Source organism: Apis cerana, linkage group LG1 (genome assembly GCF_029169275.1).
Source record: "Apis cerana isolate GH-2021 linkage group LG1, AcerK_1.0, whole genome shotgun sequence".
Classification (NCBI taxonomy): Eukaryota; Metazoa; Arthropoda; class Insecta; order Hymenoptera; family Apidae; genus Apis; species Apis cerana.
Genome location: NC_083852.1, coordinates 20,450,179 through 20,476,968, shown reverse-complemented (window position 1 = coordinate 20,476,968; position 26,790 = coordinate 20,450,179). Strand labels below are relative to the sequence as shown.

Genomic DNA, 26,790 nt, shown 5'->3' with positions numbered 1-26,790 from the left:
TTTTCGTCACGTTTGGACGCCGACTTTGTTAATCAAAGTTGATACGTTACAACTTTGTGCGTCTGTCTTGTATACGCAAATTAGACCGGTACAAGAGTTGTACCGGGCGCGTTCGTTGTATTAATTATTCGCTTTGTTGTTGCGCTCCCGCGTTGTTCGCCGGTGAAATCTTTCGAGTGATCGGGAGAGTGGAATCGTTGTTATCAGATAATTAACGAGTCTATCAATTTACAGAGGGGTATACGTACACGGCGACACGAGCTTCGATTCCGTTCCAAGAGATGTTTCTATCGGAATTAATAAATGATTCACCGACTTTAGACTTGGTTAGACGGAAGCCATCTTAACGCGAACTTTTCCGCACGGATAAATGTTTAATCGAAATTCCGTCTTCCGTTTCTCAAACAGGGACACTCGAAGCATGGAGATATCCCTTGATCTCCAACAGGGAACTGACGTGGAGAAGAAAAGAGACGAGACGATTCCCATTAAGGAGAGAGAATTAATCGTACGGATTTTTATACGCGGCTTTTTTACGCTTCCTATTCTTCCGTGACTCGTTACAGTCAGATATGTCGACCTTTTTTTGCCAAAAATTGGCGGCAAAGAAGGAGAGAATCGAATTAAAATTATCTTAACGTTGAATATAATTCAACTCTCCCTCCCTTCTCGCCAACAATCAAATAAATCATCACGCGACATTTACTCTCGATATTTCATCTCCACCGACAACGTCACGGGGGAGGTAAAATTTTTTCCTAGCCTTCCTTACGAGATGGTTCGACTCATTCTTCCGCTCGAGATCGCGGAACCATCGTCACGATCGTCGCGAGATTTCAATTTTCGATCGTTTACGCGGTGTCTCTCTCGTAAAGCTACATCCATAGTAGAGAGTGCATCACCGTCATTCCAAAAACATCTTTTTGCGCTTGAGAGGATCGGCCTGCGCCAGGAACTCGGCCATAACCGAATGATCCTCGAGACGATGCTCGATGGTACTCGTCCTTCCGTCACAGGATCAAAGGAAACTCGCATTCTCAATCATGCAAGGATTTCTCTTTATCCCCCTCCTCCGTATTGCATCTCTCCTTCCATCTTTCCTCCGTCTTCTCTATCGTCGTAGAGGAGGAGGAGGAGGAGGAGGAAGAGGAATCCCTGAACGGGGATGAGACCGGTCTTCTTGAACGATAGACATTGACATACCGATGCTGAGTTTCGGTTAAAGGTGGTCCACAACTCCAAAACTAGCGAGGAATTAAGGGATGGATACACGTACATATATATATATTTATATATACACCGTGGGTAGTGGAAACGAGAGACAGAGAGCGGTGAGAAGGGGATCGAGGAGCGGGTTGGCTGATTAGCATTCTAAATTGAAGCGTTGCGGTCGAGCCGTCGTGGAGCAAGTCCAGTTTGGTCCAGGGTAATTCAGAATAGACCCTCTCCAGCTCTCCTCTCTCCGCCCCTCTTTCTCTGTCATCAGTTTCAACCCTCTCTCTCTCTCTCTCTCCTCCACTTCTGTTATTCCACGTCTTCCGTCTCTCTTCCCTTTCTAACCCTGCCTAGTGTACTCTATCTACTCCCACTACACCACCGATCATTCTCCCCGGTTAGTTCGGCCTATGCCATACACCACAATAGGTTAGACATTTGCATTAATCGGCTTCCCTCCGTGTAACCATCCACCATTCGATCCTCTCCGTTCTAACGGCCGCCCGATAATGTCAATCGATGCTCAATTATTTCGGGACGATCAAGAATGAGTTTTTCGTGTCTCGTCGAGTTCTGTTGGGATGACAGCCATTATTTGCATTTCAAGCGCATATTGGTTTCTGGGGACGTGCTCGCGTTGACAGCCGGCTAGGGATAATATCGTCGAACCCCGAGACCCGTTCAACCGGTACCTCGAGAGAACCGAGAGAATTCAATTAGGAAAGTTAAATTTCCATCCCGATTCTGTGGCGATTTCCTAATTTTTTTTCTTTCTCTCTCTCTTTTTCTTTTGAAATTTTATTACGTAGCCAGAGAGAGAGAGAGAGAAGATAAGAAAGAAAACGATGTCGTATTTAAGGGTTAAATTTAATTTTAAGAGAGAGAGAGAGAGAGAGAGAATTTCTAGATATCGAAGTTCTAGATATTCGAGGTTTGGGATCTCGATTGGGACGAGAATCCGTGGGATATAATCGTAACTTGGAACTTATGTAAGTTGCTTCGACTAATTACTCGCGTTTATCGGCGTTAAATCGGTTTTAGCAGTTCTCTTGATAATCGAGTTACACGTATGCACCGTTATAACGTCTTATTTTACGAGCCCGTGTTTCGCAATCCGATTTCCCGATTTATTCGATGACACGGCGAATTTCGTCTCGCGATCACAAACGAGCGCAAGATGGATTTGTGTTCGATGCACGATTAATGCATCGAGAGATGAATTAATTTTGTTTCGAACGATTATCGCGCTTATATCTAATTTCGTCGAATTTCAATCTCTGTATCGCGTTTAAAATGGCGCTTTTCTTCTCGATACCATCCCCAAGATGATCAACCGTTCCGTTCAATTTAAAGATGTCAGCATCGAAGATCACGGTTTATTTTTCGCTTTCAGCTTTCTTCTTTTACTCCGTATTCATTAATCTTTAACTTTTACTCCTCGGTATACAAAGTACATTTAGTTCGGTAGTTAAATACGTTTGATTGTTTGCGACGGTGGAAAGTTTCAAGGGAACTCGCTACTTTTAAACTCGTCCGACGATTAGTTAACTCCGACGACAGTTCTTTAATTGTAAAGGCATGCATAGGTAATACGATTTTCCGTAATTTCAAGTATTTATATTCAGATCAAGAAATTCGATTCCTCTTGCGTCGCATTTTAAATTCCTCCCTCCGGAGATTTCTTCCGATTCGAAACGAAACTTGGCAAGATTTAATTTCTCGATTCCAAAGTTATACGCCGTGGGGTCTGATTCGTATCGTGTCGCGGAATGGATGACTTGGAAGCAACTAACGAATGACCAAACGCGGCCGTAACAGTTGCGCAAAAACAGTTGCGAGTAATCCATTTCTGGAGTTGATTCGTTTTCTCATCCCGTCCCCATTTCCTACGCATTCTGCAGTCACCATGGCGACGCCTGCCGCGGGTGATTATAGTCAGTACGAGCCAAAGCCTCCCTTAATTAACGCCGGCTTAAGCCATTTTAGCAACAACAAGCGGCGTCGCTATTGCGCCTCTCTAACCAGAGGATAGCACGTTCTTCGACGTATTACGTATTATAAATTCGTTATCAATTCGCGTTTAATCCACGATTTTTCTACACTTGACTCTTAGGAGTCCGAGATTTCGATCCTCGTGGACTTTATTCTTTATGGATAATATCCGTGCATCCGTTCGTTTATAACGTATAACAATAATAGAGAGTAAGAATGAAATTATATGGATATATTGTGCAATGGTATCGAGATGGTTATATCGAGATAGAAGATATATATTGCTAATTACATTCACGAGCCGTATCCTCGATGTTATGAATTATGAGTGTATCATAATACGTTTTCCAGAAATAAGGTTTTTATTCACGTAGTGATTTTTCGATTTCGCAACGTAGATCTTGGAAGCTATTTTTTTTTTTTTTTAATTATTCGCGTAGAAAATTTTACAACGAACGAGTTTCGGTATTTATTCATTACTTTGGTATGAACAAATGTGCATATAATACGAACAACATATTGAAAAAATAAAATTCGTAAGATAATATTTCATCGATATTTCACCGATATTTTCGCCGAACTTTGTACATCTTAAAAAATAAAATATTTACATTTTATTAAACATACGGGTATATTTTTATAAAAATAATTTCACTGATTTGTGGCATCCTGTCAAAGTATTGAAAAATTGCCGATTCATTACCGACGAATACATTCATCTCTCGTTAAAGAAGAACCACTCTTTGTTCAATTTCACTATCCCGATTATATTCCGAGTATTCGCGAAAATCCTTCAAATTCCATCCCTATAACCGTTTCTCCACGATCGATGGTAGAATTCTCTCGAATCGATATTCACGTTGAAATTTTTGTTTGAGAATCATCCATGCCCCGTAATCGGCACTGAAACTGACGCGTCCGAATTAACTCGTAACCGTCTCCCCCTCCGCTCGGCTTTTCACTCGCAACTATCGCGCTTTCCGTCGCTCGCAACAACACCGGGCTTGATTAGAGCTGGATGACAGGGTTGGCGCGAAATTTAATGAAACTGGGTTAACTGGTGTGCCGGTTACGCCGCGGAATCGTACTCGATGGGTTCCGCGAGGGGGGTTAGGCCGCCGAGCGGATCGATACCAGCGAGAGAGTTGTCTGTAATTTAGATTGAAGGCGGCGCTCTCGTGAAAAACGGCTTATCGGTCTCGTGAGATCGACGTCGCGTATACAACCGGGTCCACGTAATTTCCGGCGTTCACACGCTTCTCAAAATCAGAGCCGCACACGTGACAGGGTCTGGACAAAGCCGCGGCTCGTTATCTACGATCGTACTTGCATATGCAGTTTCGCTTGATATAGGGTCGCCGTGAAATATCGTTACGACGCGCCATTATCGCGAATAACCCCGTGGATTCACCGCCCAGAGAGAGAGAGAGAGAGGGGATGTTTGGTCGGTAATCGCGTGGACACGAGATCCCTCGACTCTGATGGAACCGGACGCGCAAAATGATGATTCTTCGTTGTTAATCTAGCCTTCTTTCGTTAGGTGTTTTTGAGCCTGTTGCATTCGAGCGTTTCTTTGGTTTTTCTTAGGAGAGATCGTAGTGGAACGGCACGAATAAGGGATTTTGGAATCGCGACATTGTTGCGAATATAGGCGTTCTTCTTTTTTGTTATTTAACGAACGGTTTGCCGTGTCACATCACGATCATAAAAGTTTCACGACGAACGATGAAACGTTTTCCTGTTATCTTTTGCATAGTTTATATACACCGGTGACGAATTTTTCGAGCAAAGTTTTACGCGAAAGAAAATCGTTAGAGAACAGTCTTTACAGTTGGTTCTTTATAATTATCTCGTGCGATTCTGGTGCCACTTAATTATCGTTTAATCGGTGTTGGTGAAAAACGAAAGTTTGCAAGTTGGTTCCGTTTCCTCTTACCCTTAAGGTGAAAGAATAGATTCGCGCGCACCGAGACGTTTGACGATATTAAAGCGGAGAAAGAAACAAGAAACGAGTTCTGGTAATTAAGACAAGCTGAAGAAGGGTGTACTTTAAGGTTAACACGATTTAATGAGAAAACCGAATGACTCGACGGCTTTTGGGACGAGCGTTCTTTAGAAAGGGAAGCTTAACGACGCAGTAAAGGATTATGACGAAATGGTTTTTCTCCCTCTTGCGAACTCTGTACCAGATTATACCAGAAAGTTCACAAATTTGTGGTCGCAACTTTGCAGAGGCAAGTTCACGGTCAAAATTATGTTTCTCTCTTTTTTCTCTCTCTCTGTTCTTTTCTCTTTTTTATTTTGTCATCCACGGCGGTGAACCGTGGAAAATCTTCGATGACAATGCTCGATCCATGGCCGGAGAAAGGAGAGCGCGTATCGATTCGTTGGTCAATGGAAACGTGGCGTGGATTACCGCTCGACCCCTCTCGTCGATATTTTACGTAACACGCGCTTCAATTTAGTGAACTGATTTATCGGTTGGCGTAGTCCGAGCTTTACATCGATTCACCCTCACGAGCGGCCCGCTCTACCCTCGTAATAAGCGCGTAAACCTGGAAGCGATTAGCCGTGTTACGCAAGCTATGACGTAACTCGTAACGAAGTAACGTATCGTTCCAACCCCTTCCCCCTCTCGACGGCCATCTTCCCCTCCCCTCACCTTCGACCTCTGCGCTCTCGATCATATCGCCGCGCTCATATTTGCCCTCGGAGTTTAGCTTATGCCAGCTCGTGCGAAGCGGCCAAGTGGCAACGCCAGCCAACTTAGAATCAACGTATTTCAAGTGTTTTAACCGGTCCACCGATCTCTCTCTCCGGGTTTGGTACGCGTTAAAAGCGGCGGCCCCTTATTCTTCCGATCGAAGAGGAAGAGGCGAGGCAGGGGAAAGTTAATTAAGCCGGGGGGGAAAAATTGACGAGAGATCGGCCGAAGAAGTGGGTCCAATTACTAATCGTTAATTAAGAAATTTCCATCCGCGAGCTACGTACAAGGAATTAAGTGGGAAAGCGTTTTAACGTGCTCTCCCCGGTTATAATAATGAGGAGAGGAGGAAGGAGGAAGGAAGGAGGATCCGAAGGAAGGAACGAGGGGAAATTGGTAGCTCGAACGACGCTCGACGACGTGGCGCACGTGGCGAATTCTCCGTGCGTACCATCGGAGTGTTCCAGCGGAATTTATCAAAGGACGGGCGCGCATCAGCGAAAACTAACGGTTGCAACGGGTATCGTTGTTCGGTAGAAGCATCCGATTCGCGCAGGTGTGTGAGTAGGCAGACGCAGCGAAACACGTAGCGTGGCGTGGCGTGGCGTGGCTGGTCATTTGCGAGCGACGATCAAAGCCTCGTGGGAACAAATTAGCGCGCCGCTCGTTGAATTAATATTAAAAAGAGCGGCGGGAATCGGGGGCAGGGTTGATCGCCGCTGTTATAACGCCGTTCCACCAAATCGTCCATCTCCTCTTTTTCATTACTGGAATTATCATACGAATTAAAAGCAAGATCGCCGCGTTTCGCGCCCGATTATTCCGATTTGCCGAATAAATTATGCATTTTGTATCGAGTTAGCCGCCGCCGTTCGACGCGGCGCGTTGTTGTGGATGGAGATAATGGGGAGGAGGAGGGTGAGGAAGGATTTTTTGCAACGGAACAACACGTTTTCGGGACAATAGGAGGGGAGGGTGGCGAAGGAATCTGTCGGTGTCGTATCATTGACAAATTTGCATTTCTTGGTCGACCGGAGGCGGAAAGTGAATCAAGTACAGGGAACCGAGCGGAGTGACGGATGTTGATCATCCATCAGGATCAACTATCCGATCATATTGATGGAGAAATGAATCGCGTTCGGCGCGCTATTGTCGACGGAAATGCGATTCCCCTTTCAGCTTGTCACGAACTTTTTTGCGTTTGATATATCGTGAACGGAGAGGCCGGCGAACGTACGCGAGCAGGGAATAAGAAGGCGGCGAAAAACATAAGTAACGCGATCGACTTTTATCTCTGTGGACGAAAAAAAAATTCGATAATCGTTAGGACAAGAATCGTCGATTATTTTAACAACTCTTCTCCTCCTCTGCTGAAATTTTAATCATCGAACGAATCGGAGAAAGCATCCCTGGACTCACTTTTGCCTCGGGGCGAGCTTTAATTACTTCCTAATGGATCGATTTAACCTAATTGTTCCTCGCGTGTGTTATCGATACCGATCGAAAGACCTCTCGAAAATGAAAGAACCTCGGAGATATAAAAGAAGCCGTGCGACGTCGTAGCGAAATAATTACGCGAAAAGGTTCCAAGTCGATACCGGGTCCAAGAGATACAAAGCCGCCTTTTTCTACTTTTCTCTTTTTTACCGAAATCGAAGCTGCGTGTTCAAAAGCTTAACGTGGAAGCGCGGCTTTATTCTTATTTGTATCGACGTCGTATATAACCCGTCCTTAAAAGTTCCTTAAAAGCCAATTCAACCACGCGTTGACGACTTAATATACGCTTGATCTACTTCTCGCGAGGGGAGCGTGGCGAGGCACGACAGGCCGATAATTAAGACGATGGATGGAAGGAAGGAGGGTTGCACAACGGGACGAGAGCGTAGCTTCAGCGCGGATAGAAGAAACTGGTATCATTTATTAATTGCAACCCGATCATATTAACGCAGCTGCTCCCTCGCCTTCCCTTTAATAATTTATCGACCACATTCCTTTACTTTCTTATCGCGTGCGGAACAACTGTCGAACACTGGTCCAGCGCTCAGAGAATTCACACGTGCACATTAAACGTGTGTGATATGTATATACGGTGCATAGCTGAATCAGCGAATCGAGGTGGGAACTAAAATATGATATTCTCTCGTTTCGAATGCCGATCGCGCGGAAATTCACAAGATCCGCGGTCCTCCGCATCGATGCGGACGCTTGGAAATCTCGATTGTGGTTGTGCAACTCGATGTCCATACGCGCCTATCACCCCCTCCCCGATGTAGCGAGCATCACGCGTTGCAGTCGTGGCGAGGATGGGCGCCGCATCGTGGCATCGTCCCGTCGCCTTTCAAAATTCCTGTCTCAGGTGAAAGTATGCGGTCCGACGCAACTTCCCTGTGGGATGGAATCCCTGGTGCGCGAACAGCCGCGACCGAATTTCGCCCTTCCACGGGAGAGGGAGGAGGTGGGGATCCGTGAAATTGATTCGCCCTCCGATCGAGGTCGTTTCGTTCGCAGTTTTCAACGTGCATGCGTTTCGCCCTCCGATCATCGCGTTTAATTAGACGTAATTGAAGGAAAGAACTGTCATTCGGGGACTCCATATTAAGAGGTTGTAACATCATCTGCACGTCCAAGAAATAATTGTCCGCTCAACTTTTCTCCCTTTGATCACCTGGTGAAATAATGTGCTCGATCGAAGTCGAATCGAACGTCGTTGATGTTATTAAAAATTTGCATCCTCTTTATTATTTTGATATTTTAATTACCCGTCACGCGTGAGAAACGCGCGTATAGGAAAATTCCTATGGCCATGTATAAACAGGTTTACAAAGTCACGTTCAGCTTTGAAACATTGCGCGAAAGATCGATATCGGATGGACGGCTCGGTCGACGGTTCTTCCGCTGGTACGTTGACACGTGTCGAACGAGACGCGAACGAGGCGAAAGGATTGGCGGTATTAAGCAAACGTATAAAGAAGAATTAATGAGAATTCGCGCGTATGGCTGGCAGAGCGCACTCCCCTGCCAAGTCGCGCCACTTGAATAATGGATGGGCTGACAAGACAGCTTCGGCGATATACCAACCGACAATGGGCTTCCTCTCGATTCCCCTCCTCCTCTCCTTCGTTTCTTCCTTCCTTCCTCTCATCCGTCACGTTTCATCGTGATTCCGAATCTCCTTTCCGGAATATCGAACACGTGGCGTACACATTGTCCATCCGAAGCGGTCGCGGCCCAAGGAAAACAACTGGCATCGCGATAAATGAAAAACCGTGCGTCGAATCGCGTCCAGTACAGCGCTTTGCCATTTTATTCGCCGTATTCGATCGAAACGCGTGTCGCGCATCGATCGATCGATTTGCTCTCAACGTTTTTCTAGAGGAAGAATTCGAGTTAGGAGATAAATTCGGGAAGGGGTCTTTTTCCTTTTGCCGGAAGAGACTGGAGGAAACGAGAGGTTGGCTCTCGCGAAAATTCTAGGAACAAGAGGAAACAAGAGGTGGTTTTAGGGGGATAAGCAGCAACCGGATATCGGAAATATCGAATTCCGTGAATTCGTCTTAATGGGTATCCCGTGTTCAGATCTGAAAAGTAGATTGGTGGCGGGCGAACAGACGAGAGTGGGTAGATGAAGTAACGGATAGTGTCTTGAAGTTATTTAATTAAAGAAAGGTGGGAGAAAGAAAGGATGGTGCGGGTATCTGTATCTGGTGGTGTCGAGTGGGGGAGAGAATGGGTGGAAGAGAGAGAGGAGGAGGAGGAGGCTATATAATTCCAGACGGTTCCTCGTTTCACCGACCTAGCTGTGTAATGATAAATGAGATTGGAATCATTAATTAACGCGTTACTCTCCAACGGGTGGTGTCTCCGCGATGACTTTTACTTCACACCGTTTGTTGACGGGCGGTGGTGGTGGTGCCGCCCCTTTAAAACATTTAAAACACCCGCTTCTCTTCGCGAACAAATTAATTTTTTCCCTTTGTATCGCATTGGAACGATAATAGGAAGCCGGTAAGGAAACGCTTCGAAACGAGAATTTTGTAAATAAATGGATTCCGGGCTGAAATCCCTCTTTGTTTTTGCAATTAAAACTCGAACAATTTTTTACCGGAGCGTTTCGCCGGTTCCGAAAATTAAAATTACTTTTTCTTCTTGATTGGAAAACATGGCTTGACACGGGATGTTAACACGGCGATAAGATAGAGAGAGAGAAAGAGAGGCACGAAGAATCGGAGAGTCGTGTTGAAATTTTCAGTCGGACAGTTTGGTTATCGCCTGGAGAAAGATCGAATCGACACGTTATTATACGTGTCCTACGCTCGTTTAATTAACAACCTTCTTTGCTTTCTTTATCACGAAGCGATTCGATTTCATTGTTCGCCTTTTCCCTTCTAGATATTGGCCGCGTCGTGACAGCGAGAAGCCGCGAGGGAAAATTCTTATCTTAGGCATTCTGTTCTCCGTTGGAACCACTCCAAAAGGTTATAACACGAACAATTTCGAAGAAAACTTTTCTTAAATCACGTACGATATTGCGGCGTTGCTTTGTTCGCGGTTGAGGGAGGGGGTCTGGTATATACGAATGTATATAACGGGAGGTGAACGAACGAAGGGAGGAAAAATTGGTGGTCGGTAGAGATAGGTCGAACGAAACGGTTCTCCACTTGTTTCCAGAAAATACGATCTAAACGATGCGTGATATTAATCTTCGATCTTCGACCCTCTTCCGTCCTCTCTTTCTACGTGGCATCCTCTCCTCGAGCAAAAGTTGCATCGGACAGTCTTCGTTCTACCCCGAATTTCGCGTCGAAAGCGTCGTCGATGAATACGCCACCGATCAAAAATTGATGGTCGAGGAGGTGGATCGTAGGAAGAATCCCCGATGTCCTCGATAACGGATCGAGCCGCGTGTTACGCGCTACGTACGTGTGTGGACCACGTATTTCGGTGTACGTCAAGGAATGGAGAGGAAGGATAGCCCCGTCGACTCGTATCGAATTTTCCGCAAGATATCGAAATCGCCGCTTGAAATGTTCCGCACGTGTTCTCGGCCTCGAACAACCCCGAACGAAGCTGTCTCGTTGCGTCTTCGCCCCGCCTTATCACGCGCGCGCGATCGATCCGAGTTTCGTCTTCGGCTTTCCCTCGTTTGTATTCCGTTCGTCTAGCGCAGCTTTCGACTCGGCCGGCCGAGAAAAGAGGCTGCCGGTAATCCTGTTGCAGCGGCAAAGTTTTGCAGCGCAACGCGATTTCACGTTCCCGCCCAAGTTAAGAATGGAACTTGTCGCCATCGGAAACGACCATAACAAGTTCCGCGAGATGGGCGGAAAAAATGTTCTCCATAGCCGATGATAGTAAAGTTCGGGAAAGTCTATGCGCGTCTTCCTTTCCTCCAAACGTTTTCCCGTTTGATCGAGTGACGCGGTTGTCGACAAGCGGACTTTTCCTTCCCTTTCGCCCACTGCCAGCATCGACTCCTTCCACTTTTTGCCTGCGACTTTTGCTCCCCCTTCACATACGTTTTTTCGAGGTCGAGGGCATGTTGCGGGGAATTGATTATCCGCGGGAGAGTTTTCTTTCCAATCGGATTCGATTCTCATTTTTATCATCTTCATCCACGAATGTTAATGTTAAGTTTTTTTTAATTGTATACGGAAATGTAGAAATGTAGATACAGAGATACAGTTGTAATCCACTACACGATTTTAAAATCAATTATCCATAGATTGTACAAATGGATAGGTTTATACATTCTTCTATCATAAAAGGAATGGAAATGGTTTTCTTGCTTCGATTCGATTCCTTCTTTTTCCCCCTTTTCCTCTTTTTCACTCGATATGGCGAAATGCTCGATTGCTCGTTTCACGAATTTAAATCGAGCAGTTTTCGTTGTCCAGTTTAAACAGGATGGTGATGGCTCTCGGATTGAACGGATGGATGGCTCATCGGGAATTGGCGATTAAATTCCGTGAACAGGATGCATCGCCAGTTGCCGCTATAAATTTTTCTTTAGACGACGTACGCGAAGGGCGGTTTCATTGAGATTTTGCTATCCGCAGGAGAGGGCACGTGTATCGGGAGATTAAATTTTAGTTTAACGATTTACTATCGCATGCAAGGTGCAAGCGGACCAGACTGCTGGGCCGCGTTTCGTTTGAAATCCTGGAATGCTTATGAAAAGCCTGCGCCCCTTTTGCATATTCATTAGCAGCGATATCCGCGTGCGTGCTTTGTTTTAAGCGCCGATTTAATTTTTACTACGATCCAATGTGGTCGTTCGTCCCCTCGTATAAGGATGGGATTAGTTTTTTTCCTTTTTTTATATACATAAATTCTCTCGTTCATTTTTAAATAGACGAATATCGTAAGAAATTACGTACATATCTAGGGATGATACGATATCTCGCGATTTATTTCGTTTTAATTAATAACGATATTATGGCGATTAGTCTTGATTTAATAGTTTTTTTTTACGAGTTTGTATTTGCGTACGTGAAAGAGAGAGAGAGAGATAGAGAAAGAGCAGAGTATAAAAATTCTACGTTGATATAACAAGATAAGCGTTAACTCATTTTTGTTTACGGCTTAAAAGAAGAAGTGGGAGAAAAGTACGTATTATTCCTTCTACAACTTCTTTTCTTCCCTTTCTTTTCTCGTACCATTTATTTTCTTAAATTGCTTTCCTTCCTTCATCCCTCTCCTCTCCTTTTCATCTTTCTATTTCATTCCGTAATAATTTCCATTATAATTATAATTTTTTCTTCTTCTTTGTTTAATCAACCACAGGGTATCACAATTTATCACTAGTACACTTAAGATTGCATCAGAGAAAGAAAAGAGATCGAAGATTTATTTTTACCCAAATTTTAAACTTGCCAGAGAATTTAAATTCCTCTTTCGACGTAGCCTTTCTTCCCGATTTATATCAAGTTTATCTTGCGCAACGAAGCAACTTTCGTCTATAACGTTTACTCGCATCACCTTCCTTTCTCTCCCTGCTCCAACTTTTTCTCTCATCTCCTCTCATCTCCTCTCTCTTTCTCCACCCTCTTCTCTTTTTTTTTGTTTATTCATCACGATTTCACGCTCATTCGCCTCTATCTCGCGTGGCGTGGCCTCAACTCGACGTTGCTCGACGTTGCGTGTTGCTTCTGACCAAGTCGATTTGGCCACGCTTATCGGTCGATGGAAAACTGCGGCGTTCGGCGCGAAGCGTCACGGGTATTTTCGAATGAATTTTCGTGTTTTCGACGATACAACGAGAGCCAGTTTCGTTGGGCGCCTTGCACGCGAGCCACGATACACAACGCGGAACGTTAAAACGCGAAATTGATGAATACAGGGACGGACAATCGTTACTTTCCGCGCGGCCACGTAAAACACGTCTGCTTTGTCTGGTTGGTCCGCGGAGGGAAAACGCTGCGCAACGCTCGGCCGATTGAAAAATAGTTGAAAAATAGTATACGGCCCCGCGGGGGATTTTTCAGAGTCGGAGAGTCGGTTAGTTTGTCACTCGACACATAGGGAAAGGAGGGGAGAGCGTTTTTCTAGATTAGCGAGGGGATGAAATTACGGAGAAAGGTTGTTTGATGTGTCTCGTACGACGGTTTTGCCCTGGGTTTGTTGATTGTTTGACGTTTCGTTTCGGACAATGGTTCAAAAATCGCTTTTATCGCGAAGGGTGGATAGCCGGATGGTTGAACGTCTTTTTCTGTCCCCTACGAAGGTTTTTTCTTTTTTTTTTTTCTTCTTTATATAAAGATTAATCGACGTGTCGCGGGTACGGATGAGTTTGTACGCGTTGGAAATTGTCAGGCGACATCGATGCGTAGAAAAAGCATGTATCTTCGGCATCGATCTACTCGGGATTATGTTTCACAGCGGTCGTTAGCTCGTTTTCGTCGTCATTATGTTTTCGAGCATCATTTAACGGGGGTCTGTATCTCGGCAAAGAATAGGTTTCTTGGTGATAAATTCATGTTTTTACCGTTGCCGATACCGCCGTGATACCGATATAGTGATAAATTGGCGCCGGATAACCTAGAGTCCATCGAAGTGTTCATGATAATGGTAGATACGCGGTGATGAATAGCCTTGCTTTCGAGAGGAAGTTTCAATTGTCGTTTCGGAGAATTAGAAAATTGAAATGGCGAAGGTACCGTATATTTTATCACTGGTATCGCGATAAAGTGATTTTGATATCCGTAATTGATTTCGTAATTACGATCTTACGATTCGTCGCAGCTAAATATCCCTCGATTCTTATCCGTCTATTCATTTCGTTTAATCCGTTCTATTTTATTTATTTCGATAAAAGATCAATTCGTAGTTCGTGGTATAACGTTATCGCGCGCGAAAAAGAGGAGGAAAATCGATTTTACGAGAGTGTAAAAGGGTCGAGCTGCGTTTGACGCGTTATATTTGGAAATTTCAGTACTACATGGGTAAATAAAAGTTTGTTTTTAAAGTGCGTGTCGGTCTTCAGATCGGATCGAACGAGATATTAATTCTCTCTCGATCTATCTTTTTCCTTTCCCTCGTATAATTCATCGTTCGAATCACTTTTCTCTCTCTGCTTGAGCATCGAATTTCACCTTTAGGAAATTTTGGCGCCGAGCTTTATTTATAGATTCTATATATAGATCTGTACGATGCTTGGACGAATTTTTGCTCCCACGATCTGTAATCGAACATTTTTTTCGGGAAACGATTAATAATAATTTTTAGCGTTGAAGCAACGTTGAATTATTCGTCAGGGATTACCGCGGTATTAAACGTTGGCGCACGATTGAAAAAGAGTGTAGTTTACGCGAGGCGAATAATTCTTAATTGAACGGAGCCTTTATCGCGAAAACAACTTTGTTCGAGTAAGTGGCTCGAAGCAAACATCGGCGGCATTGTTACACCCTCGTATTTGCGACAAATAATTATTATGTAAACGAACGCAAACCCGTTATCCGGATAGCTGGTGGCTGTACAATTGAACAGACTTTGTACGAACAATTATCTTAGATAAATATTTGCCGTAAATTATTCGCGAATAACGGCCAGCTCTGAAGCCGGCTCGTAATGTCGTCATTAAAAGCAACGAGGTAAAAGAAGCCAGGGGTGAACGAGGGCGTATGTAGCAGCGCATAGGAACGATCCATTTAGATAATCTATACACATATACGCGCGCATACGTTGCATCGTTCATGGGGCTTGTGCCAACAGCTTGCAGCGATCGTTCTACTTTTTTTTCCCCCTCTTTCCTTTTTTTTCTTTTTTTTTTTTAACCTTTTTTTTTCCGTTTCTTTTTTTGCCCCTCCATTCATCCTCCTGTCCTTCATCCCCTCGACGTTGATTTTGTATATCGCGCAGTTTCAAAAGAGGAATTGTATTTTTTCGTCCCTTGCACATATTTTAAATATATTACAATAAAAATAATTTGGGGAGTGTTTTTGCGATTCGCTCGCCTCGCGGTACCGAAACGAATTCGTTCGTTTTGTAAATTACGTTCGATTCAGACTATCTCTCCGCCTCTCGATTTCTCTCTGCCCATCTCTCTCTGGACGATTCGTGAATTCGCGACCGATCGTGGTTAAACAAATTTGTCGGGAAACGAATTAAGCCACAATTACGGTGAAATATATCTAAATAGTTACCGCCCGTTTCGATCACTCATCTGTTGTTCAATTCCGCCTCGAATTAGATCGTACGTTTCTCTCTTTTTTTTTTTATTTTTTCCACCCACGTTTTTATAATTTTAAAACGCGGTCTGCACACAGCGACAGCGAGATAGAATAAAACGGATGCAAATCGATCGCTTTTAGCAATCGAGGGGAGGAAGGGAAAAACTGTGGAATGTCACTGGCGAAGCGTGCTATATGTTCGTATGCAATTGTTGTTGTTTGCGACTGACGATCGGATTATTCTTGTGTGTCGTTCGGAACAATTAGAGAATCGTTTATCACGCGTCACTCTTATCCATTACGAAGAATCGAATCGATCGTAGGAACGAAAGAAAGAGAGAAGTGTTTCACGAATAAATAGTTTTCGAAAATATTCAGAATATCCGTGGCGTTCAAAATTTAGTAGGAAAATGCACGTTTGTCGTTATTGGTTTAAAAAAAAAACTGGAAGAAAATATGGGATATCAAGAACGAAAGTAGTTCAACCATTCAGCGGAGTACGTCGCTCTTAAGGGTTGCCCCCTTGGTCGTTCGTCCAAGGGTAAAGACTAGGTTAAGTTAGGTGTGATCTCTTATCGGTGGAGTAGCGAGTCTACCCACGTCCCTCTTATCTTTCTCGCTCCCCGCTTCCTTCCCTGTTCAACTTACAACCCGACCCATACATACGCGCGATACATTATTGTCGCACTCGATCTAAGAAGCCACCGACTCCGCTCTGTTCACCTATAGAAAACGGGAGGCCATCGACTGTCCTCATATACGTCCTTCGATGGCGAGGGCTCGACAGTTTTTCCCGAGTTCCTCCAGTTCTCTCTCTCTCCTCCAATCGTCCTCCTCGTCGACTTTTATGGCTTTTCGAGAAGACCGTGCTTTCAAATCGTTCCTCGAGCAACATCTTCGTTAAGAGAACTCGCTCCGAGACATTGCTTTATTATATAACGATAAGTTTACGACGTCCTCCCTAACTGTCCACCCCCGGCATCGCGATAAATACTCGCCACTTCGATCGTTCCTCTCTCCTACCCCCGCCCCACTTTTACAACCTTCCTCGAAACGATCTGTCCCCTATCGCAGGGTACGAGTGTAAAGTCGTCCGCTCGAATAAAATAATAAAAGTCGCGGCGTTGCAACGATCTAATCATTCTTTTCTATTCACCGTTGTACAAACCGACGGCACACAACGATACCATTCCTTTCTACCTTGGCGAGTCTTCGAACGTTGCTCGTCAAAAGTAGAGGGTTTAACTTATCCAGAGATTGCGTCCCATTTTCGAGATAACCGCGAGTGGGCAAGTTGAACATTTCGGACTACCCCTTCTTCTTAATTCTCGAGAATTCGAGAATTTACGGCCACGCTCGTTAATCTATTCCGCTCGCTAAACTTGGGACGAGGCCTCTGTCGCTACTGTAAACAGAATTAAGAGCGAGTAAAGTTTTCCCCTCTCCTATCTGTTGGGGAAAAAAGAATACCCACGTTACCGGGTCGCTTCGTTAAACAAACTGCCAAGCGGAAGGCTATTCCCGCTTTTTCGAGACGAAGCGTGGAAAAGAGGAGGGGAGGGATATAGGGGTGTGTGTGTGGGCGCGCGCGCGTGTAGGTGAACCGGCGAAAATGTGCACGATCCCTGAACTAGGATCCGGTTTCTATACCACTTGGAAAAACTCAGTCAGCCAGACTGGGAAGCGAAAGTTTTCGAACTCGATGCGTCGGGGTGCCTTACAGCCAACGAACGAGATTGAAATACCCCTCGTTTCTGCTTCTCCTTTCCAACATTCTATCCTACGTTTCTCGTATCCTCTTTTTTCCCCTCTTTCTCTTGTCTCATTCCCTTTTTCTTTCTTTCTTTCTTTTCATCCATCCATCTTTTAACTTCTTCTTTTTCTTCTTCTTCTTTTTTTCTCCGTTTCATCGTTCGTTGGAACGCCGCGTCACTTTTAGCACAGCGTGGTGCCACGTTCGATTTGTAATTCAGCGAGTTTGTTGGAACAGCGAAGTTGACGTTGTGCTCAAAAAGTAGCGTGGGGATAAAGTTTGAATGCGAAAGTTACGTGCCGCTTATACGAAGGTCGTGGTGGTGGGTGGGCCGTGGAGAGAGGGTGGCCGGGATGGTGATATAAAACCGGCGCACATGATGGGGATCTGGATCCGATAGGGAACTGTAAGTACGTTAACTTTGCCGTTTATGTTCGACGAACGAGAAACACGGAGAATTCCAGTGAGAAAAGTCAGCTGGAACACCTTGCGCCACTTCCACTCTCCCCTAAAGAAACCCGAATTCTTTACGATTTTCTTCTGGCGAGTTTGCAACCTGGATTTCGCTTGTTACGCGAGAAATATTTCGTGCATTTGACGGGTTCGAAATGTCGTTAAAGTATAGTTTTCTATCTTCTTATTTCTTATTGTTATCGATATTATCGAACCGTTAGATAGAAATCTTTCGTCTCTGGGATAACCGAGTCGTTACCTTGACCGATGATTAAACGAATTTAATCATCGATGAATCGCCTTTCGACTAAGCCTGACATTAAACATTCATTTCTGTCGTATATTCTTCCCTTCATCGACTGTCAAAAGTAAAAAATTCGTCGATTCGAAAATAGCGATCAAGTTGGAATCGAATGCTCTGGTTTTTTTCCATTCTATAGAAATCTGTTCATACTCTTGTTTCGATGATTTCCGTTGGAAGTAGATCTATTATCGCGCGAAGCGTTATTTCTTTTTCCTTATCCTTTTTCAACGAAGGAGGAAGAGAGAGAGAGAGGAATTCTCGTAATTCGAAGATTCATCCTTCGTCGTTCCATTTTTCGATTCGAGGGAATTTTAATTCTCGCGAAGATGATGTGAAAAAGCGATCCGGTTCCCGCCGGAACAGTCGTTAATTATTAAAAAAATGAGACTCATTAAAATGCGAGAGCGCATCAGCTTACGGGCGAGGATCGATCGAGTACATTTTACTCGAGTGTTCGCCGGCCAAGTTTCGCTGTAATTTTCGAATATTTCTGAAAATTAATTTATTATATTACGGGGTGGAGAAGAAAGGAAGGAGGGGAGGGCCCGCTCGACCGTCAGAAATCGAGAGATATTTTCGTTTCTGGATCGCGTAATCCACTCCCGCGCAGAATAATTTAATCCACCCCTCTCACATTTCATTCGATCAATTCTTTCGGAAACTGATGAAAACAAGGATGTAATTTTTCTTTTTTTCCTTTCTGTTTCAGGGTTGCGACAACGGTCCGGTCCCACCGACACGCCAAGAAGCGGAGGTGAGTTGATTTATTCCCTCTTTTATCCACCCAAATATTAAATTTCCTTAGAAATCTTATCGACGAGTTTTCGCAAAAACTCGCATCGAAAAAACGTAATAACTCGGAGCGCGTTTAGGCAGGTGGTGGTAGATCAGGGAAGGGGAGCGAGGGGCGAACGAGGGGCGAATAATTCGATTCGGCGTAAACGAGTAATCAAAGTTGAATTCGAAACGGAAAATCGAAGCGGAGCGTGCCTTTAAACGGATTCATAGCGCGTCGGGGGAGGGGGGAGGCCCGGTTTAAGCGTTAATTTTCCGAATAATGGTAAGTTGGCCGTCCGCGCTCGCTCGTCCGGGCCGCTCATTAGCGTAATTGACGTAAGCCTCTCGATTAACGAGGGCATTTTGTAGCTGCGCGAGACACGGAAAAATGAACGGACCGCCGATAAATATTCGGGAATGGCAGCGAAATAAAGATGTTAAAGCGCGACTGTCAGCCTCATAAATCGTTGACTCGTTTCCCTGCCCCCTCCCCCTCCGCCCGATACTTTTAAACGCGATAACCCCGTCTGGATAACGAAATTTCCGTGGTTTATGATTTCCTAAATTTGAAAATTCTCGTTTCCGCGCGCGCCCTTCCCACCGATTCGAGGCAGCGCGTAAACGTAAACGTATCGAGCGAGGCCCGCGTGTTATTATCGCGTACACTCGTGGAGAGGCCGTGGCGCAGGAAGCGTGGAATTTCGGTTACTGCCGCTCTATTGCGCCAAACTATCCTACGAACGGGAATAAAAGGAAGACGGACGATTTTTTTCCTCCCTCTCGGAAAAACCACCCCCGTGTTCGAGCGTGTTTTCGAGCGTTACGTTCTTTTACGGGCCATTGTTAGTTATATATGGATCGCGTGTACTTTTTCCTCGCGTTGAACTCGCGTTGGATCCAGTTCCAAATCGAGACTGGACGGTTTCGAAACGGAGAAGAATTTTTCGAATCGAAAAAGAGAGAACCGTTCGAGGCTCGTTTTCCCTGAAAATGGAAATTATAAAACGACGTCTCGCCTCGTTTAATCGTGAAGCAACCGATGAGTCGCTCGTGAAAACGCGAGAATGTTACGCGCTTTGCGAAAGTTTTTCTCAAGAGGCGGAAAACTCGAAACGTACGTTTTCTCGCTCTACGAATCGAAATGTTTTTGGATCAGCGTTAAAGCCTGCCACCGAATTCGTTCCGATCCGCTTTATCAGAGCGGCAGAAACGGATTAAGGAGTAATGTATTCCGTCAGGAAGCAGTTGGGGTGAAGTCGTGACCATCGATACGACGTTGGTTTTTGTCAAAAGCCTTGGTCGTTCACAGCGAACGTACGCTTTCTCAAAGTTAAATTGCCTCGGTTTTTTCCACGACCCGTGTGAATTTTTCGCTTCCGTTTCACGATTCGTATCGAAAGCCGCGTTACAGCCGCGCCGAAACGTTAGAATTTTAACGAATTTTAATTTTAATCGAATCCGATTCTCCGCGATACCGGAGATTCACCTTAATTGAACATTCGAAGCGGGCTTGGAGAGGATTGTGGCCGTGGAACGACTCGACGTGGGTTAGTGGGACGGATTTAACGGGAAGACGGGAAGGAAAGTTGGGCGGAGGCCGTCGATGAAAATTTACATCCTGAGAAACACGTGCGATAGCCTGATTTACACGCAGAATATTTTCGAAAGAATATTTTCGACATCGTAGACGAGATCATTCTGTCTTCGCCGTTACATTTTGTACTTAAAAAGACGGAACAACGATGGAAATTTCATGAAAATCAGGATTTTCCAGCCAGATGAATCTCCTTGTTGGATACTGAACACATACGCGAGGATACGTACATACACGATCCACGACCGAATGTGTATCTGTTCATATATATTTTCGAAAGAATGGGTAACATCAACAACGGAATTCAAGCGTCGGTGTCCTCATTTGTAGCACAATAAGCCCTGATTTCAGTTCGAAACAGATCCCGGGAGTGTATTCTCCCGATGCGCTCGCCACATCCACATGCACACGAGTATATAAGACACGGTACGAAGCTAATCCGCTCGTGACATCCAGCCGGTAATTAAACTCGAATGATATTCGAAACGAAAGTTTAAATTATCTTCTCGCGCGTTAGTTATACATAGCCGGTTTTTTCCGGGGTCGCATCGTTCCGTACATTCGTTCGTTGTGCAAACTTCGCGCGAACTCCAACTCGAATAATTTTCGGTTCGAAATGTTAACGACGCGACCCCTACGCGACGCGACACGACACGGCACGGAGAAACGAGAACGCAGCCAAGGGTCGCTCATCCGTTACATCCGCGAGTTTTGTAGTGGTTAACGTTTGAATTTGACGCTCGTATCTAATTCTGTTTAGCGGAGTGATCGAGATACAGCGGTGGACATCCTCCCCTGGCTGCCGAGGAAAGTTTAAATTATCCTGTCCGCCGAGAGGAAACATCCTCTTCTCCGGGGAAACGACTCGGAGTGGATTGGCCCGAGTCTGATTAGTTGGCCGCTCCCTGCCTCGTTTTATCCTCCCTTCCGCCATTCTCGCTTTGATAACCGTCGTGCGCGCCGCCATAAGGTGTTGTCCTCCTTTCTCGGCCCGACTGCGAACAGTGCTATCGAAGGTGGTGGTCAGCGCCAATCTCCTTTCTCCATATCTTTTCTTAGCTCCCGACTCGGCCCTTTCGAAGATCTCCTCCAACTTGTCCTCCAACTTTCAGAACCCTATCTCCCTTCCCTCCTCCTCTATTCGCTCACATCCTCTGTTTAATCAGACTTCGCTCGATGAACCGGTTACGCTCGCTTTCCCGCAGATCCGTATCAATTTTCGTAATGACTCCCTTCGAGGCGCGGAGCTGCTTCATATAATAGATACTCTCAGGTAAATGGCCTGCGGGGACAATGCGTTCGATTTAATTAATTCGAGATCGTGCTTTCTCGCGTGCTGTCTTCTCGCCTCGTCCCGCGTATACAATGATTGACATTAATTTCGAACGTGCCATTTTTTCCATCCAACATATATATATCGTTTTCTCGAGTTTACGTGCGGAAAGAGTTTCGGGAATCGCGATAAAATTGGATCCGTGTCGAAACGCGATAAAATATCCGATCGACTCGCGGTCGGCAGGCTTGTCACCTTTTAACGCGAGCTTTAACGAAAACCCGGAAAAAATGAACGAAACGGGACAAAATACGGAACGAAACGAAAACGAATTTAACTATCCGTCGTTCGGAGCGGCCAACTGCGGGGAACTCGTCCTTTTCTCGTAAAATCGTGAAAAAAAAAAGAAAAAAAAGGTGGTAGAGATTAAAAGTTGCCACGAACCTATTACTCTCCGATACGTATCCGCCATTAACGTTTTTAATCCTCGATTCTGGTCTCGTCTCGTATCCCCCCCGAAGAGGAAACTTTTAACCGTTCCCTTTGACCGTTCGTTCTCGAATAGGAGACGAGAGTATTTCGCGATGAATCGTCGAGATTCGGAGGATTCCTTCCCCCTTTTTCTTTCACGGAATTTGAATTCTTTCGACGTCCCCCTTTCGGGCTTGGATCGTTCCGTTCCGTTTCGAGTGAGGCTCCAGATTTTCGAGTAACGGCTTCAAATTACGAAATCATCGACGAGAAGAGACGCGAGAAAAGTCGGAAGCAACAGAGGGGGAGGAGAGTGTCGCGCGTCGGAAAGAATCGGATGAAATACGGCAAAGGAGGTCGGGAAGTTGCGAACTCGCTTCTTGGCGAGACATTTTACGTTGATTCGCGCCCGAGCGGCAAGTATTGTCGGCACCAGATGCAGAGAAGCGACATTCTGTCGAGTTTCTGCGATTCGATTTGAATCTCGTAATACCGAAGTTTGCAGAGTTCACGGAAGTCTGGATAATTACGGGGTGCTGCGCTGATTTCGCAGACGCAACGTGAGGTCTCTTTTTCGCGCGAGCTGTGTGTGTGTGGAGCAAAAAGGATGCCTCGAGGATAATGGCGAAACTTGTTCCCTTCCCCGTGGAAGAAAAATATATAAAAATTGGCGATTAGCGAGGAAGACACGGGAGGATATCGATTGATCTTACTTTGTCATCTTTGCCGGTGGAAAAGTTGAGCAATTATCCGAATGGTAATTGGAAGATAGGATGGATCGTTGAGGGAGAGGAGGGGGGGATGGTCGAATCGAATAATTAATATTCTTCGGTTTGCACGATGCCGGAAGTATCGTCGATGGCGCTGGGGCTAATGCAGCCCGTGCTATTTAATACCCCCCGAGGGGGAGAAGTATACAGGCGGTACCGTAAGGGCAAAACTCAATTAACAAAGTGGCTCGTCATCTTCTCCCAGGCCTCGAAACTAAATCCGTTTAATGCACTTATCTTTGTTGCCGCAGCAACAGAAAGCACTTGAAATCCGTTTAATATACTTATCTTTGTTTCTGCAGCTACGTACGAAAAGCGTTTCCGCTTTTAACGTGTATTAACTTACACGCGAAAGCGAAAGCGGTGTCCCCGTTGTAACCTTATTAGCGCTGCGAAATTAAGTGCAGACGTCTTTTCGTATATTCTTTCCCCCCTCCTCCTCTTAATCCCCGCTTCTTTCTTTACACCGCGTGTGTCGCGCGCTGCTTTATTATCGCTCCGCCTTTTCACCGCTTTTTGTTCCAGAAATGAACTTGTTTCGAGGTTGTATCAAGAGGTAATAACAGTTTAGAAGGGGGAGAGGAAGGGGACGCGACGCTGTTGCGAATTCGCGAGGCGGAATCGGAGTGGATCGCGAGTGAAAATAAAAGATAGGGGGTATTTCGAAGAAATAACGAAGTAGAACGAACGATGCAAGTTTGGAGGGCGCAGAGAACGGCGCGAAATTATAATTGCGAGGCGCGTTATTAAATTTAACACTCGTGCAACACGCGTCACGTTGATAGTATTCTAAGCGTACGGTTTAATAACAGAGAAGATATTATTATTGGGGTATATAACGATTAAAAATCGAAATGTGGTGTATTATTCCTTTTTCGTCATTTTCGATTCGCGCGCGTTTGCCTCTCAACGAATGTGCAACGTCAAATCACTTGATTTAATTTCGCTCGATGTTTTCATGTTTTAATGGAAGGGAAATAAATGGCCAATATTCCGGATGATTGATTAAAAAGTTATATAAATTATTTTATAAGACTGTGCGTAAAACTGTGCGCACCGCGATTTAATAAAACGCGAAAGATTGTGTATTAACCGGGAAAAATACACATATGGGTAAAGCGAAAAAGCGACGAATAATTACGTGTCACGATCGAAACGCCCGACGACGGGTGTTAATTTCATGACGAGAGATCTAATTTGTTCGCGTCAATTTACCACGCTCGAGTGTTTCTCTGTGTTTACATTAATTCGCGTAAAATAGCATCCCTGTGCTCTGCCCGCGAATTCGTCGCACGATCGTTTCGCGAGGTTCTTTCGGTTGGGGGAGGCCGAGTACACTTACGGGGGAGGACACGTTCACGGTGGATAGACACGGTGGATGCAGGGAAAGAGTGGTGGAGGAATCCGCGTCAAGAACGCGTCTATTTCACGCCTACTTTATTTTACACGGTATTGCATCCGGGATCCGTTCTACGCGGAAATGCCATTTTCAAAGACACGGGCGGAAAGAGGTCGCATGTGGTCCTCTTTAGTAGTAGAACTTGTTTCTACGTACGTGAAACAGAACGAAACCCCGAGTAGTCGTGGTAGAAAGGAATTCTCTTCATAAAATTATATCGCTGACCATTGTCTCACTCGAAACGCGTGGTGTCGACAAAAATTTCCATATTTATTCGACAATCTCGAGAATATTATTTCCGTCCCTAAATTAAACTTACGCAAATAGTTTTCCATTCCTTAACTGTAATTCGAGGTAAAAGATCGTATAAAACTATATGTATAATTCTACGTATAGTCCGATACGAAAATATCGGATACAAGAAGAATAAATGTCTCGTATATTATTATTGTGTTTTAAAATTTTATCGTCGAAGCTTGGAACAAAGTCTAATTTTTTCATTCGTTCCGATATCTCAATCGGTTGCAGAGATATAAAGAATTTGCATAGCGTTAGAGACGAAGTGCGAGAGAAACGTCGGAACAGGAGATAAAAATATCCTTTTCTTTACTCGTTGATCGAAATTCACTATCTTCGGTGTTTTCAAAGTTTTTATAATTTTGATAGATAAATTTATATGGTGAATTTCGTTTCTTTTTGGGGAAACATTGTTTATAACGATTTTATCAATGCTAATTATTCTTTTCGTATCAAGATATAATGATCGATAGAAATAGAAATAATTTTAAATCGCGATTTTTGTCGATTCGAACGAATTCACTTTCTCGAAATGGGAAAAATATCAGACTCGATAATAACGTATCACGATTTATAACGTATCATATTCGGATCCAACCATTACGAAACTTACTTTCTCTGATTGAGATCGGGGGCGAATTTCCGGATTTTTTCGATTCGTGCAACTCGATATCGCGAAAGAAAGGGTTGTTGTCGAGAAAGCGATTTCGGGAAGCGGCGATCAAGGAACGTATCCGGTTAAAGTTTGCATAAACGACGTTTTGTCAGTCTCCTTGGATTCGATCGTGTTTCCCTTTACGGATCAAATCAAACGCAAGCCTTTCCATTATACCGTTTGATCCTCGAGGAATCGAAGAGGAGTATCTCGTAATCGAACTATTACCTTGCGAGGAGACAAAAAAGAAGAAGAAGAAAAAATGATTCGATCTTTCAAACCGATATCTCACCTAAAACTTTGCCGGAAAACCATTTTCTTCGTCACCTCGTGTGATAATTTTCCTCGTTTCCGAAACGCACCCTTCTTTCGACCCTTTCACATCGTCGTTTTATTTCATAATGTTTTTTTTCCCTCCTCCCTCCACGACGTCTGCTCGTGTCACGGAATTATTTCACCGGCAGTTTACTCTGCATTTCGGATACAGAAGCGTATCCAGAGCGGTGTTGAAACTGGACAAGAATTATCATCGACGGCGAGGAACGAGGGAAAAGTTGGGAGGTCAGAAGGGTTCCCTCTGGACGGACAGTTAGGAGCCTAGATTCGCTGTTAATGGACACAATTTATTATTTTCAACTTTCCAATCGGCCGATTCGCCTTTCATCGGTCCCCTCTTCTCCTTTCTTTCCATCGGTGAACCTGTTATGGATGATGAATCGCGTTGTCAGGACTCGTAATTCGGAATAGTCGAGGGGTTGGAACGAGGCCGGAGAGGGGAATGGGATTCGAAGAATTCGATTAACTTTTCCCTTTGCGTGGACCGGTCGTTTAGAGAGTGACGATTGATCGTGTATTTTTGTGAGTTAGATGTCTTATCTTGGCTTAAGTGTGTTGCTGGTCCTTCTTTTGTTACCGACGCGTAGCGAATGACGATTTTATTTGCACGAAAGATATTTTATTAAGACGAAAGATTTCTCTGCTCTCTGTATGGGGAACAAAGACGCGGATAAAAAGAGAATTATGATAATGAATTTATTCTGTTTGTATAAAAAACGTAAAAGCATTAAAAAAAAAAAAGAAGAAAAAATGCAATAAAAAGCATCGCGCGGAAGAAGCTACAGTAATAAAAAAACAGGACAAGAACATGTAAAAAAATTTCAACAATAAATAAAATAGCGTAACGTAATCAAAAAAAGAAAAAACAAAAGAAAAGAAAAAAGGGGAAAAATCGGCAATGAAAACAATACAGCGAAGGGGTATGAAAAAAAAAAGGAAAACAATTTTTAGCTAGATAAAAACTAGAAAATCAAAAATTGGGACCGCAGCGGTAAAAATACAGTGGGAAAAAAACCATAAAAAAAAAAGAACACTAGAAATAACTATGGATATATACGAGGAAAGAAAAAAAAAAAAATTCTCCGCGAATGAAAATTCTTTTTAAACGAGAACGACCATTAGATTTGTAGAA

General features: G+C 44.4%; 1 protein-coding gene across 10 annotated transcripts in view; it reads left to right on the top strand.

The window, feature by feature from the left end:
- The window catches only part of LOC108004244 (irregular chiasm C-roughest protein), a 310,419-nt gene that overhangs the window by 58,806 nt on the left and 224,823 nt on the right, over positions 1-26,790 (top strand). For 9 of the 10 annotated variants that reach the window (XM_062087490.1, XM_062087489.1, XM_062087486.1 and 6 more), the window contains one exon: positions 18,796-18,840. The exons of the other annotated variant lie outside the window; for it this stretch is intronic. In XM_062087490.1, coding sequence (XP_061943474.1) covers positions 18,796-18,840 — 45 coding nt within the window. The remainder of the gene's footprint in view (positions 1-18,795; positions 18,841-26,790) is intronic. 10 annotated transcript variants of the gene reach the window in all.